Source organism: Protomyctophum parallelum (assembly GCF_964188405.1).
Source record: "Protomyctophum parallelum genome assembly, chromosome: 20".
Lineage (NCBI taxonomy): Eukaryota > Metazoa > Chordata > Actinopteri > Myctophiformes > Myctophidae > Protomyctophum > Protomyctophum parallelum.
Window position 1 is genome coordinate 19,525,590 of NC_139718.1, and position 22,609 is coordinate 19,548,198.

Here is a 22,609-nt window from a genome sequence, read left to right on the forward strand (position 1 = left end):
CTAATGCCACTAATGACCACACAACAACAACAACAACAACATATACAAATAACTAAACACTAACAATACACATTTGAAAGAATAGTTCCATTGTGTTTTATTAGACAACTTTATTTGCAGTTTGACAAACACTATATTCCACTGTAACAAGCATTGCTCTTATAAACCACTTTGATGATTCCCTTCCACAAGTTTACTCAAAACTCATTCACAAGCTTCTTTCTAGCAATCAATGTCAGTAAATGTCACATAGAGAGCTGCAACACGATATGGGCTTCACTATTGGTTCTGTACAGTTGTTACAAAAAGGTGACGTGCATGCTCCAATTTCTTCATCGTTTCCTTTTCATTCCTCTTCTAAGCAGCCACCAGCTGACGACTCCAGGGACGTGCAGAGAGTGTTAGAGAGGCAGGGGCTGAAATCTCATAAGAGGGCACTTTTGGACAAAAATAGCGAAAATAGCAGATCTACAAGCTCACAACGCATCGCACTGCGACGCATTGAGAGGGGGGCACAACCCAGCACTCCTTATCTACTGGAGATAAGGTGTAACGACAAGGATTTTGAACGCAAAATGCTGCGTTCAAGTTCAGGAGACTTCGGAGAAAAAGCAATTCTCCCGAATGCTGCCTTCCGGTATATATGGCATGGAAAGGAGTGGCATTTGCATTTCTTTCAACATGTAGTAAATGCTGCATTCGTGGTATGGAAAAGGCAGTTGTTCTACAGACGGGTAAAAGGGCAGGGGCTGAAGCCCCCTTTGATGTCTGTGTGTGCACGTCCCTGACGACGACATACATATAATGTATGTAATGACTGAAATGTTCTGTCACTAAAAGCAGTGTCCCTTTCTTTTCTCATAATTAAATAATGCTGTGTGAGTATAAGGGGTAGGAAGCAGTTCCCCTCAGAAACAAAACAAAAACATGAGGCTTAATTAAATATCAGTATGTCAATGCTGCTCAGTGATGGCTGCAGACCAAGGATCAGATGCTGATCTGGCCCTGGAACGCCTCAGGATCCCCCAGGAGGAACTTACTAATGTTGCTCTGGAGAGGGAAGTCCGGAGCTCTCTGGTGGAGCTGTTGCCCCCACGACGGATGGATGGACAAATACAATATATTGACAAATACAATAATAACCATATGGCATGAAGTGAGCCCAGCTGCAGTTCCCGCCACATGAGGGCTTTTGTTAGTTCAGTGAGTCTTGGTGAGACACAGCCATCTCTGTGGCACCTCATGGCTGGTCCTCTCCTCAACTGAGTCGTCATAGGGAATATGCCAAGTGTTGTCCCAAGTCTGGATTATGGTGTCATAACCAAGGATACGCTGAACACACACACACACACACACACACACACACACACACACACACACACACACACACACACACACACACACACACACACACACACACACACACACACACACACACACACACACACACACACACACACACACACACACACACACACACACACACACACACACACACACACACACAATTATACTTGTGAGGACGTTGTGAGATTGCAGATCAACAATTTTCAGTACAAGACACTGGTGTGCAACTCAGTATATCAGGCATAATTCCAACCCCTACCTACACAGGCCGTCTAAAAGCCGAAATCTAATCCTAACCTTTTCCAAATTATAAACCTCTAAAAACCTTTCTAAATCACTCAACAACCATTTCAAGAGGGAATAAGCAGAAATTGTGGACAAAAGTGTGATAATATAGTTATCTCTTTACTCCTATAGTCTATAATACTGGAATTGGACGTTCCTTATCACTAGCCTATACCTATTCAGTCATTACCATTATGCCCCCACAGCCATTTCAATGACAGTCAACTATCTCCATTTCCCCTTCTTCAGTCTCCTACCTTCCCCTCTCCTCTCCTCCGTGTTCATTTTGACAGCTGATTTAAATCTAATTTAGTTAGTTAGTCATATTTTAGTCATCTGAAAAGTTGTAGTTTTTTACTTTAGACTTTAGTCGACTAAGTGTAAAGTACAAATGTATTTTGGCAGGCCGTGATGGCTTCGTCATGGCGTCGTGATGGTGTCATAATGGCTGATTTTACACTTGGTTGACGAAACAATATGGCAATATATTTTATTTAGTCAGTGATTATAGCTTTAGTCTTTATTTAATTTCCGTCCGTGAAAAAGGTAATCGGCGAACATTTTTTAGTTGACGAAATTAACACCTTTTTATGCCCCGGAAGTTTTCAAAATAAAGGCAATAGAGTGCCCAGCAGATGAGGCACATTTTATTCTGAAAAGCCCCGCCGTCCAATTCCCCCCCAAAACCGGGAGGTATAATGTTTCATTACTACCTTGCGCTAATAAGTCTGATCTCTCTTTAGAAGCGTTAATATTCAAAACCATGGAGAGCGCCGTAGATTCAGAGATAATAGCAAGTTTTGTCGGCCCGTAAACAAGGAAGTGAATGGCTGCGCGCATGCTGAAAACATGTCTGGGAGCGCTGAGCAAGGTGTTGCCTAGCAACGGCCACTGCAAAAACAAAAAAAAGGATTTTAGTGATCCTGTTTTATACCATTAAAAATCAAAAATCAAAAACCATTATGAAGACGTCTGGTGACATTTTGGGCAAAATAAGTGTTAACACTGATTTGAATGCTCCATTTCCCCCTCTTCAGTCTCCTCTGCTCTCACCTGGAAGTGGACTCTTCTGTTAGGTGTGATTACCCCATGCACAACCAGCTGGTGTCCTCTCTGCCATTTGAAAAAGAGGCGCCTGGAGCCTCCGTCTGGCAGGCACGCCTTGTGGTCCCTCATTAGGTCGCGGCTCACGAAACGACAATGGTTCCCAGAATGCAATGCTGCGTACAGGAGGAAGGGGTCGTCCTCTGAACTGAAAACAATACAAAGACGGAGAGATGAGATGGGCAGGCCGAAGGGGAGACGAGTTGATGAAAAATGTAGATTGAGGTTAAGTACAAACAAGACTTCCAGAAAGAAAGTGGTAGAAGACAGATCTACCGACTGGGGGTTTACATACACGCCGCTTGCTTGTGCTTGAGATAGGTAATCAAAAAACACTATAAATATCATTGTGGAATTATCTTATCATTGCATTTTATTAAATGAACCCATTCATTGAGTGTTAACGTTAGTGTTATATAATGCATATAATGCAGTGTCCTGTCCTCTCTGCTGTTTGTGCATTCCACATGCTCTTTTCTGTGTTGTGCATTTGGCTACAAATGCCCCTGACAATGACATCAGGAAGAGTAGCGTGTGTCTAGACTGTTTCCAACTTTAATGTAATGTGCGTAGAATACTGTAGCGATGAAAATGACTATCCTGTGTGATTCACATGCAGTGATTCCAGTCCTCCTGTTACGTAAGCATGTCATCTGTTCTAAACACTTAGCACATGGGACTTAAGCATTTGTCTTCATGACTCAGTGTAACTTCACGTAAAGGCTTGTAACCGACTCATCATTAAATGTTCTTTGTTCTCTTTGAGTCAGCATCTCGTCAGCTCTACTGAGTGATAACATGTACTGTTTTTTAATTATTTCGCGGGAAGCTATGTTTTTTTTTTTGGGGAGCTAGCCCCTCCTATAAACAGCTACTGTATCGTGTAGATAGTCTTAACACAAACATTAAATGCCATTGACAATGAATGGAGAATTTACGTCATATGTTCTGAGAAAATCGGCTGAAGACCCTTGGCCAATAAGGGACCACCATTCTTAGTGACATAACTAAGGTATGTTTCAAGGCTGGTATAAGGTCAATAATTGATTAGAGCGCCCCTCACTTCACACGCGTGTGATTTTTTGTATCAATCCTGCGTCATGGGCTCCTTGACATGACAACAACTGATAAAGGACAGTTTTATTTTTGTTTTTCCACTTTACTGATGATGCAATGCACACATTGTCTATGAAACTACTGAACATAATAAATGTGTGTCGTTGCCAGGCTGCAGATGTACTGTTGATGTGTGGCTGTCTCAGGTCTCATCCCCATGTCTAAAAACTCTGCCTATAAGGACTCAAAATGTATTTATATGTTTCTGTTAAATGACAAAGCAGTTTGCCTTTTCTTACATGAACATATTTTGTGTGGTCCGTGGACCCCCGGAAGTCCCTTGAGGGGATTCCAGGGGGTCCCCAGTCAAATTAGTGGATATAGCATCAACACGAAGTTACGAACGTAACCACTTTAACCTAAAATTTAATCTTGAAAAAAAAAAAACCTTGTATGGGGTACCGTTACACAATCTTTTCAGATTGTCTGTGGACAAATACATATTAATTTGGGGCTCCTTGACAAGAAAAAGGTTAAGAACTACTGGCCTTTTCTATATTCTCAGTCTCAGAGGGACTTACATGTTGTCCGTGAAGAAGCAGTGTGCCTTCTTCTGGATGAGCCTCATGCTCTGTTGGTCCCAGGACCGGGAGGGCTGCAGCATGTGTTTCCTGCCGAGGACCAACACAACCTGACCCTGACTCTCCAACTCCGACACCACTGCTAACAACTGACGCACGCACGCACACGCACACGCACACGCACATACACACACACACACACACACACACACACACACACAGATAGATAGATAAAAATAAAGAACGGTCAGAAAGAATAATGAAAATCACAAGCTCACGCGTTGTGAGCTTGTAGATCTGCTATTTTCTGTATTATTATATTATTATATAAAGAGAAATATTTGATACTGGCAGACCAAAATGAAGGATATTTTTCTGTGTTTTAGTTTGTATTGGTATTTTGTAAATACAAAATACAGTTTCAGTTAGTTCTTTCTTGTAGTTCTTGTATATCAGTTAACTCAAATGTGTTGTGTGTTGTATTTATTTTTGAGTGGTGCAACCACTCCTACAACCAGCAATGTCCGTGTACCTGTTTGTATAGTATAAGTGAGCATGAGTATGTGACTTATCTATACCAGTAGGGGGCGCCAGAAACAGAGAGAGGGGTAGTGCTGTGTCTCTAATGAGAGAGAGAGAGAGAGAGACAGAGAGAGAGAGGGGGGGGGGGGGGGGTGGGGGGGAATTGCACCACTCAGTTCACACGTGTGTGATTTTTAGTCTACAATACCCCCAACAGACAGACGCGCACACGCAATAAAGATGCAGCCACCTCAGGCATAATGTGCTGTGGCTGTCCTACAACAAATGCACTCGACTAGTGTCACATGTAAGATACAGTAAAACAAATCCTTACGGATGAAGTCAAATGAGATAAGGCTCGAGTCACATTGAACTGTCAAAGGCATTGATCTATTGGTCTATTACTTTTGTCAAATCTAGTGGATCAATCAAGATCCGAGATCACAATGCTTCTCCTGTAGTATAATAAGCGTTTTATAAAAGTGTTGTTGCTATAACATTTATTTTTTATCCGTTGCCAAAGTACATTCAATTACGAAAATACAATTTCTGACCCATTTAGACCTGAGGCCGATTTTGAAAACGCCTTCTAAATCCTAACCTAACAAAACAATTTGTTTTGATAGTTTATCATAGTTTCATAGTTTCATCCAAACATTAGTCATTAGTAAATAGTTTCCTCCAAATATTCAAAGAAGTGGCTGCTGATCTCTTTTAAATAGCAGTGTTTACACAGCCTTTAAGCTTTTGGAAGCCCTCTTATCATGTCTCTCAGTCTCTGGGTATCTATCTCTCTCCTTATCAGGACAGGCTGTACATAGGAAGTCCTGTTTCTGTGGCGGGGACTTCCCTCGCTGTGGGGACAGACAGTGGTCAAGTCTGTCAGCGTTACACTCAGCCTGGGGAAATTCATCTGTCTGCAAGTCAGCCAGTGTTTGTCAACCAGCGGGTTGGGTACCGTTTCCTATGGGCTTTGCTGGTGTGTGAATGGACATGTTTTGTTATGCTGTGTGTGTGTGCGTGTGTGTGTGTGCGCGCGCGCGTGACAGTGTGCGTGCATGCGTGTGTGTGTGTGTGTGTGTGTGTGTGTGTGTGCGGGCATGCGTGTGTGACAAACAAACCACTATCCTATCCTAATTAAAAAATAGCAACAACAAAAAATGGCAATCTACAAATTCACAAATGCCAGATTCTGACAGGTTGTACTATAGATTATCTATCTTTGAAATTCTTTGTAGATTTGAAATGAGTTTTGATAGACTTCACCTACAGTGACAAATACCCAAAATAGACACACATGGGTGAAAGTGGTTAATGGCACAATCTTATTAGTTTTAGGAGTTTTAGGAGTACTACAGGTACTTAATCCTAATTTATACATTGTTGAACATCTGTTCAATCTGTTGAACATCTGTTAAATTACAACATCTCAGATTTATATGGAAAGTATTCAACGTCGCTCGCTATGTTTAGTTGAAAATGGAATAAGTGATTTCCGAGCAACACGGTTGTATGATGACATATAAATGCACCATACAGTAAGGAGCATGTTTGTGCAGCTCAAAGGCTGCAGAAAGAATACTATACAGTATACACTATACAGTGTTGATTTTGACAGCAAATATTTAGATTTTAGTTTTAGTCATAGTCTCTTGAATAGTTGTCATTCAGTTTTAGTCACACCTGGAATGTTTTAGTGTTTAGTCTAGTTTTAGTCGACTAAATCCACAGTTGAGGGATTTCACGTTTGCTGAAAACAGTTCACAACACACCGACGGTCCGTGCTTGTGGTTAGGGTTTGAGTGTAAAATGACCAATACTAGATCTCTCATTTCTGGTCATAGTATTAGTCAACGAAATCAACACCGATACTATAGTGGAGTAGATTTGGTGCTGACTTGAAGGTCCGTGGTAATCTTGAGGTTGCAGTATGAAACCTCGGTGTGAAGCGCCGATGTGTGGGTTTACCCGATGGCCGCTCTCTACCTCTGTCTCTCCATCTCACACAATGACTAAATGGCTTTTGTTTTCAAACAGTAAAAAGTGTAGGCAGACAGACGGAGACGTTGGTTTAAACGAAAAGGGCCAGTGACCACTAAAACAGGCAACCCCACCCCCACAATTGTTAGTCATAGTACAACACTCAGAAAAGCCCCTCAGTTCCGCAGACATATACCTGTCCCGTTGCATTTTTTTCATTATTCTTTTCTGTTGCACTTTGTATTAATTTTTTCTGTTAGTTTTTTTTTTTTTTTTTTTGCATCCTTTTAATTGTGCTTGTTTCACCGTTAGAAATCTTCTTGTAAGTGGTTGATTTCCTATGTTGCATCCATTTTACCGGTAATTGTGTTCCAGGGGAAGTACAGTACATAACACAGCGCCCTATAGACGGTTTTAGTTATTTTCCAGGCTTTTCTCCTCCTGAGATACGGCTGGGAACTTATATGAATTCTCACCCTCTCTGCTTTCTTGCCATCGCGTGTGGTATTGGCCACGTTCAGTCCATCCACGACCACGTCAAACGCCGGCTTCTGCTTCACAAATTCCTTGAACGCGTTTAACTCCTGGAGAGAGAGACAGACAGGGGGGGAAACGAATGTGAAAACTCTTAAGATTGACATTTAAATGACCACTGCATTTACATTTTGGACATCTAGTTGATGCTCTTTACCAGAGAAACATAATGAGACAAAATGGAGGACCCTGATGTAAACGAGTCTTTTCTGGTTTCATCCTCGGAGCAGTTTTTGTATCGACTTGTGCTTTCGTTTGAAATGTACCCATTCTACATACTGTGAATGAATATTATTCCAATCAATCATTCAGACCCTTGCACAAGCTGCAAATCCTGCATGACCATAATTAGAAGCAACAAACATGAATAAAGACAATTACTATTAATTGTAATAAGTAATTACACATTACTATCCTTCCTAAATGTTGTACTATTCCAGCTCTGTCAAATTGACGGTGTTATTGTGAAAACCAATAAAAACTGTCAAGTCTTACGCCTTATTCATACTTAGTTTCATGGAGGTGTTGTGTACTGAAAAGCCCACATATCTTTCAGTGTACGACACCCATGTGCAATTATATATATATATATATATATATATATATATATATATATAATTTTCTCCCTGACTGATCAAACACACGCTTCCAGTAACACAAAGACACCTATACTTCTTTCTTTCTCAGTATGGAAATGCCAGCAGACAGTGTGACAGCAGATGGCATCGTAATGACTGATTTTACACTTGCTGAAAACAGCTGATCTACAAGCTCACAACGGGTCGCAGCGTGGTGCGTTGTGAGCTTGTAGATCTGCTATTTTCAGCATGCAACCAAGTGTAAAATGACTTATACTGGATCTCTTGTCCACTAGTCTCTCCTTTCCTAATATTTCTGTCTAGTTTTTATTTGTTGACAAAATTGCCAATATATTTAGTCTTAGTTTTAGTCATCATAGTTTAGTTTTCATCAGTGGAAAAAGGTAGTAGGAAAGCTGCACGGCAACTCGAGGACAAACAGAGCTGCAGCTAAATTCAGTTTGGGAACGCTGATATCTAGAAGTGAAAGTTACTACCAGCGATATGGAAACACAGGCTGCGAATTCCCCTGCACTGGCGCTTCTCTCTGACCGCACGCACGCACAAAACAACCCTCTAATGTGACACCATACACTGGTGTGTTGTAGCATGTGTGTGTGTATGTGTGTGCACGCACACTCGCGCACGTGTGAGACTTGGCCCTGAGAGGAAAAGATGAAAAATGAGACGCTGGAAAACTTTCGCTTTGCGCTGCTGGACTCTGTTCAGCACTTCTGATAACCTCGTTTGGCAGACATTCTATCCAGGACGCAATTCCATGGGAGGATATTTTGTAGCCTCGAGTACAAGGGATAAAATTGCATGAGGTCATGTTTTTATTAGACCGTTTCCATCTATAGCTCTGTTGTGCACTGACTGCCGCGGCCTGCCACGTCCCGCAAGCACAGGCTACATACTGTAGTAGATAATAATTGACCAAATGTGGTCATGCATGAAGTACCACGTTATTGGCAATTTGTGTGTGTGAGAGAGAGAGAGAGAGAGAGAGAGAGAGTCCTAAAATGTTGATGCCCTCACAAGTAACGTGTGTGTGTGCCTGTGTGTGTGTGTGTGTGTGTGTGTGTGTGTGTCTATGGTTTGGGGGGTTATTAGCAACTGATGGAGTCGCAGAGAGCTGAAATGACATTGACGGATGATGGGTGATGGAGAGAGGACAGTGTGAAGAGGGGGGGGGGGGGGGGGGGCGAGCAAAAGTGAGGGACAAGACATTGAGAGCGTCAAAAAGAGATAGATACAAAAAAACAGACGGAAAAATAGAAAGACAGAGAGGGACAGAGAGACACACACACACGGGGGGAGAGAGAGAGAGAGAGAGAGAGAGAGAGAGAGTCTCCAGTATAACTATCCAGGGACTTTCCAGAGGCAGACATGTGAAACTGGCTCATTGTGCTGCTAGGGATTATATGACTGCACGCACGCACGCACAAACGCACGCACGCGTCGCACAGTACTCTATCATGGAGTTACAGTACATTGGAGTACAGTATATTAGTCCTAATATAACTCTATGACCAATGCATATACGGCACAAGAACACAGTCTCCCAGATGCTTGTACAGATAGACACACTGGGATATAGTGAAAGAATTTGCAGTTATAAAATGCCTACTTATTGCATTGGCCACAACCACACACTTGGCATCCTCGTCAACCTGACTTTTAGAAACAGAACATTCACGGTAAAAAAATGAAAATAAAGTGTCAAATCCATTTATCCATTTGCAACTCTATATAAATTTAACCAAATTACCCGCTTATTAGCCCTCCCAACACACGTATAAATGCACTTTTTGGCCAGAAAGGGATTTTGTTTTCACCGGAAAATAAAATAATTTTAGTTACTCCACATATTTTTCCTTCGGGTGAAAGAAAATCCCTTTCTGGTCATAAAGTGCATCTTATACGTGTGCCGTGTGGTGGGGGACTCAGAGTGCGTCCACTAAGGAAAGTAGGCTTTCTAATTACACAACCCGTCTTTGTATTGGCGAGTAGGTAAAACATTATTTTGATTTTAGCTACAGAGGAAAGGCTGGTCTGCATTTATGCGAGCCCCGGAAGTCGACATGAACATTTAGAGCTAAGTAATAGCTTTAAATGCAATGGCATTAGAGCTAGATGTCGCCTATATTAATAATAACGGCATGTCCAAAAATAAAGTGTTAACACTGAGGATATTATTGTGTGCAGTCCGCCGGCAGGAAAAAGGCCATTATTCACTGTCCTTCTGAATTATGCATATCACATGCAGAACTGCATAAATAGCCCGCAGTGGTTCCCAATCTGCCCGTTCCACGACAGCGTGTGGACAGCGGTGGGAAAAAGTACTCAAATGTTTTACTTATGTAAAAGTATCAATACAGCATTGTAGAAATACTCCGTTACAAGTGAAAGTCCAGAATTATAAATAAGTAAAAGCACAAAAAGTATTGATATAAAAATGTACTGAAAGTACAAAAAAGTAAAAGTACTCATTATGCAGAATGTCCGGTTTCGAGTTTTCAAATGTACACAAATCTTTTGAAATAGCTGATCTACAAGCTTGAGCCTAATTCAGGTCAAGCCAGGGGTCTGTGAAATGAAAATGGTTGAGAATCACTGCTAGAGTAATCTTCTCTTATGGGGGTCCCTGGCATATCATTTCTAATGGGGGGCCGCGGGCTAATGAGTGTCAATTTGGGGGTCCTTGACATGAAAAAGTTTTAGAACACCTTGGCCTAGACCGTTGCAGTTGTGTGCCATGTCGTCACTGTCGGATACAAAACGCTTTCAGGAATTTCAGCAGTGGTGGAAAAACTATTACTATAGTATAAACTATAAACTATTACTTGGTTTAAAAAAAAGTATCAATACTGCAATTTAGAAATACTCAATCTTTTCAAGTACAAATAAAAGTCCGGAATTCAACATTTACTTGATTAAAAGTACAAAAGTATATTGGCATCAACATGTACTTAAAGTACCAAAAGCAAATGGTAAATGGCGCATTTATAATAGTACCTATATCCAAGGTGCTTTACATAGATTGTGCATTCACACACCGATGGCGGAGGAAAGCATGCAAGGCACCAACATGCACATCGGGAGCAATTAGGACACTTCGACACTTAACTCTGGGGGAGCCCCGGGATCAAACTGGTTCCCATCCAGCTGCTCTACCGGCCACTACCCCTGGGCCACTGCTGCCACTAGTAGAAAGTACTCATTTTGGAGAATCTTTTGAATATAGCAGATGTACAAACTATGAACTTGTAGATAGGCTATTTTGAAATGGCTTAAATGTATATAGGGCTGAAGTGATTACTGTACGTTTTGTAATAATCAAAATCTACAAAGTAAATAAAGTTTTCAAATAATTGTAGTGGAGTAGAAGAAGAATATTTGCCTCTGAGATGTAGTGGAGTATTACTGGAAATTGGAAATACGCCAATAAAGTAGAAATATTTAAAAGGGATATTACACAAAAAAAACTGTTGGTCATTTTCTCGTCTACTCAGGTGAAGGCGTGAGCACCCCAGACAGTTTAAGTTACTTGATTCGATATTCATTTTAGCGCCCCTCCTATACAAACCCATTATAACATTATACTCCAGTTTAACCATGATATATTTATCATGGTTTTCTAGTGATTGATGTTGTCCTTCTAATATGTGATTTTTCATTTACTGTTTTTTTTTTGGTAATAATTATTTTGGAAAAGAACCGGAGAGCCGGAGGAGACTAAAACTAAAACAATTATTACAAATAAATACAAAATTAAATGAAAAATCACACCCGTGTGAAGTGAGTGGTGCAACTCCGTGTGGGGGTCCCCGGAACTTCCAGGCGCACAGGAACGAGCCCAGGGTGCCGGCCCGGTTCCGGCGAGCCGTCCCGCGTCCGAAACAGTTGAGAAATGACAGAGTTACCGTGTGGGGGTCCCCAGGGGGTCCCTCTACTGTACTGTACTGTCACACCCAAAATCATCATATATATTATATACAGTTATATGTGTGTGTGTATTAGTGACACTTGGTGATGAAAACCAACCAAACATTATTTCCATGCTCGGACACAGCCAGGGACACAGGGACACAGGCAGAGACACAGGGACACAGCCAGGGACACAGGCAGAGACACAGGGACACAGCCAGGGACACAGGGACACAGGCAGAGACACAGGGACACAGGCAGAGACACAGAGACACAGCCAGGGACACAGGCAGAGACACAGGAACACAGCCAGGGACACAGGGACACAGGCAGAGACACAGGGACACAGCCAGGGACACAGGCAGAGACACATACAGCTCCGTATAGGAGTGGTTGCACCACTCAAAAACAGGACAATATCAGTCAACAGAAAAAAGGATGGGTGTTTTCGGTGAAGCTATCATGCTTAAAATGGAGATTGACGTTATAATGGGTTTGTGTAGTTAGGGGGCGGGGCAGCCAAAATGAATAACAAATATCTAAATATTGAATCAAGCAACTTAAACACTGTCTGGGGTGTTCAAATAAGCCTAAGTAGACGAAAGAAATGCCTAAAGCTTTTTTTTAAGTGAAATATCCCTTTAATACTTGAGTAAATGTAACCACTTTCACGTTATTGTCTCCACCAGCCGAAGGCATGGGGAGAGTATGTTTTGCACTCCGTCCGTCCGTCCGTGTGTCCGTGTGTCCGTGTGTCCGTCCGTGACCAGCTAATCTCAGCCACCGTTAACCCGGTCGATGCCAAATTTTGCACACACACTCCCTGGATGCCAACCATGAACCTCTGCCCCGTACTTTCCAGAACGGCCTGTTATAGCGCCACCAGGAGGCCGCTTTGTGCAAAACAGGTTTTTGCACAGCACACCTACAGATTTTGTCCAAACATCACGCAATTTGGTACACAGTCTCTCTAGAGCCATTCAACCAAACCGGTCTTTCATATTTCTCACACTCCATCCTGATTGGTTAAGATTGGCTTCCAAAGTTCACAGGAGTGCTCAGTTTCAAACAAAATGCTGCAAATCATGAACACATCGCGTGATTTCCGTGAAATTGTGCACCCACATTCCCACTAGGCCGAGGACAAAATGCCACATGAACAATTTCAACTCAGCCTCAAGGTGGCGCTATAACTGGCCGAAAAGTGTTTTTACCTCTAACTGCACGGATCTGTGGATAACCTGGTGGAGACCTGTGCCCAGAAGGGCACTTTTTCTAGTTTCTACTACTTTTGAGTAACGCTGTAGTATGACGAAATAGGGCATTAATTGACAAAGAATATACAAAAAGTTTAAATAACAGCAACAGCAACAATATTTATTCTGGTAACCCTATATTTGTCATTATAATGAGGTTTTCTTTTCTGATTCTGTGGCGGAATGAACTCTCGAGAAACTCGAAAACGGATATCAAATTAATTCAGGATGCCAGACTGAATTGAGCCCATTGTTTGTTATGCATTTTCGGGTCATGTGCAGTGGAATCCTGTGTTAATTTAACTGTGCGTGTAAAAATGGAACCAAATGGCCCTCTTACACTGTCTTGAGTTAAATTAATTAGTCTATTTCCGATATTATTTAACCGTCTGTCTGTCTGCCCCGTCGAAGACTGAATGTCATTTGTGCTTACCATGCATAGCACATGTGCGGTGCGCACTGCCAATAACAGCACAACATGCGCACACGCACGCACGCACACGCACGCACGCACACGCACACACACACGCACACGCACACACAGTGCTTGCTTGTGATCTTAAATGCCCCTCTGAATCCACCACTCGTCCCCCACATCTGTCCCGAGGTGTCTGCCAGTCCTGTGTGTGTGTGTGTGTGTGTGTGTGTGTGTGTGTGTGTGTGTGTGTGTGTGTGTTCAGCAGGGGGTAGTTGTGGTCCAGACAGACACACATTGAGCTCCACGTGCTGGAAATTCCCCTCAGTCTCAACAGTTCAAACAACAAACTCCCACAATTACTGTGAGAGAGAGAGAGAGAGAGAGCACACAGAGAATGTGATAGAGCAGTGGTTCTCCCATCTCAAATACATGTTGTGCGAGGGGACCTCCAGAAGCAAAGATTTGAGTTAAAAAAGAGTTGCGCACACACACACACACACTGGTACCCCTCTAAGGACCCCACTTTGAGAACCACTGTGATAGAGGGTGTGCACTGTGCAGGGGGTGACGCGACTGATTAAAAGGGTGATTTCCACTTTGTTGCGTGAAAATAGCCGATCTATAAGCTCACAGCACGTCGCGCCACAATGCATTGCGAGATTGTAGATCTGCTATTTCCGGTGTGTGACACACGGCATAAGGGGGAGGCGTCATTAGGCGTCCTGTGGCACTGAGTGAGTTGAGGGATGAACAACCTACCAAAGTATACACTCATATCCTGCTTGGAGATTCCATTGTTCTATATAGGACAGGTGCTGAAACTAATTTAAAGTCTCTATTCTGCAATCTGCATATTCAGAGCCATGTTGACTTTTACATACAACTGCTGGAAATAATACGCAACGCAAAAAACGCCCACAAAGCAAACATTTAACTAATAAGTGAGAGGGGGGGGGGGGTTTGTAGAAATAACTAATGATGGAATTGCAGTTAACTCAATTAGAAAGGGGTGCATTGTGGAGCACATATATAATAATAATAATAATAATAATAATAATAATAAAGTATGTCGGCCAGGTGGCCGACAAACTTTATTACTTAAGTTGCTATTAAATCATTTAAATGCCTTGATGTCATATTCGACCATAGGCTTAAGATTGCCTATAATTTTGTTATTAAACACCTCTGGCATCTCACATTTAGTTTGAAAATGCATTTTGGTCATGTGTGTTATGCCTGACTTGGTACTGTAGCACTTAGTTTAGACTAGTAATTGGTCAGACCAGTCATTAGTCCGACATCGACAACAATTATTTTTACCTTAATCTAAACATAACCGCAAGCACAGGAGCAGCGCAGTTTGAGCCCTATAGGGGTCCCCCAGGGGTCCTTGAGGGGGGGGGGGGCTCCAGGGGGAATCACAATCCTTTTAACCACTTCCATATCCAAATGTTATATGTTGGTCCTTCAAAAATAGCAGATGTACAAGCTCACAGGAGGTCGCTTGTACATTGTCTATTCTTCTTTTAACATATCCAAAAATGTTTGGAAACCTTTGAATAATTTACATAGATCTTCTCTTCTGGGCGTCCCTGGCACAAAACCTTTTCAGATGGGGCTCTTTGGCCAAATAAATATCAATTTGGAGGCCATTGAAATGAAACATTCTGAGTGCTGTACTGCTTTACGAGTACACATGACACCATCTAGTGGAGATTTGGGGTTAGAGTGGGGCTGAAGGACATGCCTACTTACTCGTGCGGGTGCGTGCGTGCGTGTGTGCGTGCGTGTATACCTCTGGTGTAGTCTTCTTGAAGACATCTCTTCCTTGGATGATGCTAGTCATTACTACGTCTTTCAGTTGGTGGTACTCCTCAGTGGTGAGGTGAATGGACTCCAACAAAGACCCACAACATCTGCACACACCCCTAAATACACACATCACACACACAAAAGTATATACAGACACAAAAGTGTACACAGAGTCACAGATACACGCATACCCATACTTCAAATATATTTTGAATAGTGTATATGTGATAATAATGTCTTAGTCAACCAAAGCATATTCTCAGCACATCTTTTTGGGCAGATCTTTGTAAAAATGTGAAATATATTTCCTTGGGATAATAATAAATGCACACAAAGTGCTGTGAATTATTCAATATGTTTTTACTTGGGGTTGACGGTGGTCCAAACTGCTTTCCATTTCTGTCCTGGAAGACTGGAGAGGAAATGAGAGACAGCAGAAGAAGAACAAAAAAGCAGTTATTTCATTTTTTTGATTTACGATTTACGTTCGGACATTGAAGTCGCGCAACGTCCAACCAGACGGTCACATATTTGGGAAGGCCAACGGTTTCACTGTAACAACCAGTGGTGTCATGGTGTTTTTTTGCTGGTTTTACTGGTAACACAGCGTACCAGTAAACCAGTGGTCTAGTAAACCTAGACCACTGGGTACTTTGTGCGTCTTGGAAAGTCTGGTAACGCGAGGTTGATTAGGTTCTCTTGAATCTAGGGGGACGCGTTCTATTGTAATTTTTTTATGCCCAATGAATTTGCATTTAAGTTCATAAAATTAACATAAGTAGAACTAAATGCATTTTAAATTAAATACCAATTATACTTTTCAGGATTCCAATTAAAAAGAAAATAGCAAAAAAATTATAATCAGGATTTCATTTCAAATATAGTAAAAATATCAGATCTAAAAGTAGTAAATATTTATTTCGGTCCATTTGAAAAAGCAAGAAATAAAAAAAAAAATACATACATTAGATACATTAGAGTCCACTTATACAAGTGGGACCGAAAAGGTGTAGGCTGAAGCCGAGGCTTATTTTGCCTACCCTTTTAAGCTTCAAAGAGCTTAATTCATCAGATAAATTGAAAAGAACAAAGAAATCTAGGCAACCCTAGGTTTTAACAAACTAAGACATTTCTAAGCAAAAAACTATTTTTACATACTCTAGTTTAAGGAGTAATGAAGGTTCAAAAATTAACTTTCCAGGCACAAAAATATATAATTTGATTCTGGTTCCCCATTGACCAACACCAAGCGGGGGAGACCATACTGTGTGGCTTTTTAACCACAGAATATGGGTCCATTTCTACACCCCGGTGCTTCATCATACTATACTCTGTGACTAGTAGGTCACAGAATAAGGTTCTGGCTCATACACAGATTTACATACACATACTGTAGATACTCATCTCATCTACAAGCTCAAAACGTGTCGCAGTGAGGACGCATTTTGAGCTTGTAGATCTGATATTTTTTGATACGACAGTATTACTCAGCAGTCACCGTACCTTTCGAACCAGGTTTTGATGGCGTCGACTAGCCTCTGCTGCGGATACACCTGGTTGTTTCTCATGTTGTGCAGAATGGCCAGAAGCCTTTCCTGCTGCTCAGACTGGGAGACGCTTCCAGGCCGCCCCATGCCATCCTGTTCCGCCTCGCTCCTAGTGCTGGCACCATTACACATTTAAGTTGACGATTAATTGCCGGACAAATTAAATTTATTTACGATTACGATTTAATTGTGTGTGTTTTCTTTTTGGAATTGGAACGTTACAATTTGTATTTCTGTTTAGGCTTCGTGATCACAAATTGCACCTGGCAGATACAATAAATAACTTGCTGTGTTTCCTAGAACTGGAGGTCTGAAAAGAATCATTAACATGGTGATGTGATTCACCATGATCTTTTTCAGACCTCCAGTTCAAGTAACACAGAATGGGGAGACTTTTTTATTATTTCCACACAACAGCTCTAAGGTATATTAATGACAGTAAAATGTTGAAAATGAGTTGAATGCCCCATGAGAACAATTCTGCAAATGCCTTCTAAATCATGACAGTTTTCTGAAAAACCTATGTTTCTATGTCAGTGGTTCTCAAACTATTTCATGTCAAGGACCCCCAGAAGCAAAGATTTGAGTTAAAAACGTTCGCTCTGAAAGAATATAAATTCAAAGATTTGCGGCACATTTTCACGATTTTTGAAGCTTGTAGATCTGCTATTTTTCAACAGCTAAACTGCTAAAGCATAACATAATGCTTAAAAACACCAAAAGGGGTTCCCGCCCAGAATGGCTTAAATAATATACATGTACAAAGAAATCACTGACACATGTCATAATCTAATCTGCATAAGAAACGTAACATGGAAACGATTGATGAATGATTATGCAAAACCAATTGCGATTATCTCAAACAAATGCGATTAGGGTGATTAATGTAATATAAAAACTGTGGCAGGCGCCTACCTGCTCGGTCCTCCCCTGAACAGCACTTCCCAGGTGATCTGGTCCGGGCTGAGGCCCTTGTCGGTTAGCTCGTCATAGAGCGCCCACGCTGTGGCCCAATCGCCATGCATGACGGCTCCGCCGATGACTTTGCCATAGTTTCGAGACGACGGCAGGGTGACCTGCGGGAGCGTTGATATATTCATATTACACACTTTTAGACCTTGTGTATACTTCATGTTCTGTGGTCCCCGGCTAGGGAAGTGGTTCGGCACTGCGAGCTAGAATCTGTTTTTAATAAGAGAATAATAATAATAATAATAATATTATTGCAGTGATATCATTCAATATATCGGACCGACTGACAGTCCCACATAGAGCGTCGCAGTCCCGCCCCCTTTCATGACGACGCCAGGCCCAGGAAACGATTCCTAATGCATTTTTCCCATAGACATTTCAAAAGGTTTTTCTTTAAAGACCTTTTAAGCGTCGTACAAAGCCAACTCAAGTTGAGACAAATCATGACAACAAACACAATATTTTGGAACAAACAAATAATTACAAAGAAAAAAAAAAAAAAAAAAAGTGTTGTAACCTGCCGTAATTCCACTGGTTTTCCACCTAAATAGAAGCCACGCCCACAGCATCTGTTGTACGATATTATTAAGGAGAGGAGCTGATTTTAGTACGTCACTAAAGCGGTGTATTTCGATTGGGCCTTTTGACTCAAAAACTTTCCGCTTTCAGGATGAAAACAAAATTACACAGGCAAGACATATTTGAATATTTTAACACTTACAATGCTGTCAGAGTTTGTCAGAATAAAGGCCCTAGAGTGCCAAGCAGATGGTCAGATTTTACTCTGAAAAGCCCCGCCTTCCATTTCCCCCCAAAACCTGTCTAGCAACGGGAGCTGTCAAAAAACGGATTGCAGCAATCCTGTTTTATATCATTAAAAAGGACGAGGCGCACCCCGCGGTTTTAATTGAGAGGACGTGTATACTGTATACACGTCTTCTTTAGCATCATATGGTAACAACCTTGTTGATATGGTGCAGGATGTCGAGGGCCTCCCTCCACCTCGGAGTCCTGCTGAAGGACTGGATGAAGAGGCTGCAGGCGCCCGTCTCCAGCAGCGGGAAGCGCGCGCGCATGATCTCATACACGTCCGTCACCTCACCGTCATGGCCGCCCCTCACGCACGCCATCAGGTAATGCAGCAACAGCTCGTAGGACAGGGTCCCGGTCTCTGTGGCAACAAACGACAGCAGGGACCTAAAACAGAGGGGGGGGGGGGGGGGGGGGGGCATTAAGGTGGCGAAAGACTAAACAGGGAATGCCATAAATGCTCATAAGTTAAATGTCCTCGAATAGAAACTATATTTACTGTATAACTTTTTCAAATTGATTAGAAGATATGAGCACTTTTTGACAAAACAATGGTAATCGGTGGTCACACACACACACACACACACACACACTCTTCTCTCCTCCACTCACTTGGCGATATCCAGCTCTGCTCCGGATCTGTGCAGCGATGTCATCATGTGGATGTCAAAGCGCTTTGGAGAGTACGATGCCTCTTTCATCTGCCTCCACTCAGCCACAGACAGAGGGCGTGCAGGAAGCTCGTCCTTCCCTGGTAAACAAGACAAGTTGCAGAATTTTCTTAGCTTTGCTATAGAGCGTTGCAGTCCCGCCCCCGATGAGCAGCCCGGAATAGACGTTTCAGAAAGTATTTATTGAAAGACTTATTTAAGCCTTGGACAAAGCCAACTTGGATGACAATAAACACAGTTTAATTAGAAAGAAGAAGAAAAATCAGACCCGTCTGAAGTGAGTGGTGGTGGTGGTGGCTCAGGGGTAGAGTGCCTGGATGGTAACCGTAAGGTTGCCAGTTCGAACCCGGGCTCCCCCAGAGTTACGGTCGAAGTGTCCTTGAGCAAGACACTGAACCCCTAATTGCTCCCGATGTGCTAGTTGGTGCCTTGCATGGTTTCCGCTGCCATCGGTGTATGAATGTGTGTGTGAATGGGTGAATGTAATGCACAATCTCTGTAAAGCGCCTTGGATAAAGGCGCTATATAAATGCACCATTTACCATTTATTTACCATTTATACTGTACTTGTGCTGTACTTACTTTACTGGCCCTCCTCCCTGGCCTGTGTGTGTCTGTGTGTTCACCTAGTGGTGAACAAACGCTACATATTTTCGTGCTCGGACACAGGGACACACTGTACTGTACTGTACTGTACTGTACTGTACTGTACTGTACTGTACTGTACTGTACTGTACTGTACTGTACTGTACTGTACTGTACTGTACTGTACTGTACTGTACAAGCCCTCCTCCCTGGCCTGTGTGTGTACTGTATCTATGTCTGTGTGTTAGGCTGTACAACAGTGACACTTGGTGGTGAACAAACGCTACATATTTCCGTGCTCGGACACAGGGAACGTACTGTACTGTACTGTACTGTACTGTACTGTACTGTACAAGCCCTCCTCCCTGGCCTGTGTGTGTATCTGTGTCTGTGTGTTAGGCTGTGCAACAGTGACACCTGTTGGTGAACAAACACAGGAACACACACAAATAGCTGTCTATAGGAGTGGTTGCACCACTCAAAAAGGGCAGGGTAAAGGGTGTTTTTCTTCTTTCTAATTCTTTGTTAAAGTACATTTTGATGCCAATACTTTTGTACTTTTACTCGAGTACATTTTGAATTCCGGACGTTTACTTGTAACGGAGTAGTTCTACACTGGAGCATTGATACAATTGAGTACTTTTTTCACCGCTGCTGTTAAGACAGCAACCATGTGTGTCTAGTCTGCGGTGGTTTACAAGGGAAAATAGAGCAGAGATGCTTCTCCTACTTGCTTGTCTCCGTCTCCCAGCGGCCTCCTGGTCCTCCCTCTGCGCCTCCTCCTCCTCCTAGGGTTGTCACAATTATTACAAAATAGCAATTATTTTGTCATAATCATCATAATCGTTTCCATGTTGAAAGAAAGAAAAGTGTGAATTTAGGGGCGCTCTTATCATCATACATAATCTCATTATGGCCAAATCACAATTTGCATACTTTTCCGTCTTCACTTTTCTGCCCTCCACCTTTATCTTCAATAATTATGTACTTTGCTCAGCTAGGTGAGCCATTTCTGCTATTTTTTTGCTTTAACATTTAAAATTGATAAAAATGCCAGTGATTTCATGGCATAATTATGGTTATTCCTCATATCTGCCCTGTGCACTTTCCCAATACGAAGCAAACAGAAATCTAATTTCGATTCATAATGTTCCAATTTCCAATGCCAAAGAAACTTGTTGATCACATTCACAATCATGTGTGTGACAATTCAACCGTCAACTTAGAGGTGTAACCGTGAAAGCCCTACCTGCTCATCACTCAGGGATGCCAGGGCTTCTTTTCTCTGCTGCATCTCTGCTGTCCTCTTGGCCGTGCCGGCAGCAAACACAGAGTTGGGGAGGAAGTCTGCAGTGTGCTGCAGTCTGCCGGGGCCGCCTGGTCCATGGGTCTTTGTCTGCTTCCTGTTCCCGTCTCTCCGAGCAGGTACGGCTGTGACGAAATTTGAATTACTGGCATTTTGATAAAATTGTACAATAATACAAATAGCTGATCTACAAGCTTACAACGCGTCACAAAGTGATTACTATTTCAGCTTTTTTTTAATGTATGGAACAACATGTTCAACATGGACACGATTACGATATTATGAAACAATTCTCAAATAGTTGTGACAGCCCTACCAGCAGGGCCAGCGGCTCCTCCGTTGCTGCACAGAGCCCGTGTTATAGACGGGGACACTGCCTTTAAGCTGTAGAAACCCGAGTGGAGGAGAGGGTCCGCGAGCTGCAGGCATCGCTTTGCACAGTACATCATGGATGGCGGTGCACGCGTAGAAGGAGCAGGAGGACTAGGTATCTAGCACTAGAATGGAGTTCTCTGAATCCCAGAAACACAGAGAGGCAGGGAGACAGACAGACAGCCAGAGAGAGAGAGAGAGTGACAGAGAGAAAGAGGAAATATATGAACATCAACAGACCATCACCATACCTTGTTCATACCTTTGTAATAACCAAGAGCACCAACTTAATAACTTAATTGTTTGCTGCATGTTAACCATGTCAAATGTCTGATACAGCCGGCAAATACATTATAAGAGGCAAAAGACCTGACCATGCTATGGAGCCTTGGTAATTATTGGTGTGATTTGCTTACTTTCTAAATAACACTAAAAGAGGATTGGTTTTTTCTTCTACTTCATACTACTATTTGTTACTGATTTATAAAAAAAAATAAACACCAACGATACAGTATGTGTACACAAATGAAGAGTAAAGTCCATAATAGATCCTTCAAAATAAAGGAGCTAAATAATCTGCTGGCATGCTAACATGCTATTCTAAAACAATCTGAGCCAGAATGCTAAACTATTCTCCTGCTATTGACAGAAGGAGTTGCATTTATCATCCCTTAAATACGACTCACGTATGACTTCATAGGCAATTTGATCACTTCCATAGAGTTATAAATAAGATCACTTCATTCAGCTTAATTTCCAACCAAACTTCACTAGAGGCATGACTTCAGTGCAGTCGCACACTATGACGTCATATACACTCGCCAGTGTACTTTGTTTGTGTTCCGGTTGTAGAATCTACGATCCCACTGCCCGGCGGCACGGTCACGCTGTGATTGGCCAGTTGTATACCAAACAGGGCGTTCTCCCCGTGTCATTGGACCAT

General features: G+C 42.2%; 1 protein-coding gene across 1 annotated transcript; it reads right to left on the minus strand.

The window, feature by feature from the left end:
* Positions 1 to 147: 147 nt before the first annotated feature.
* Positions 148 to 22,479, minus strand: prorp (protein only RNase P catalytic subunit). Its single transcript, XM_083792736.1, has 14 exons — positions 22,353 to 22,479; positions 21,611 to 21,806; positions 21,238 to 21,419; positions 20,719 to 20,776; positions 19,345 to 19,483; positions 18,885 to 19,119; positions 17,866 to 18,026; positions 16,907 to 17,065; positions 15,768 to 15,815; positions 15,387 to 15,519; positions 7,352 to 7,459; positions 4,374 to 4,522; positions 2,686 to 2,884; positions 148 to 1,332 (listed from the first exon to the last, which is right to left on the minus strand). The coding sequence occupies exons 2-14, from the start codon at positions 21,741 to 21,743 to the stop codon at positions 1,201 to 1,203; spliced, it is 1,836 nt and encodes a 611-aa protein (XP_083648862.1). The 5' UTR covers positions 21,744 to 21,806; positions 22,353 to 22,479; the 3' UTR covers positions 148 to 1,200.
* Positions 22,480 to 22,609: the final 130 nt, after the last annotated feature.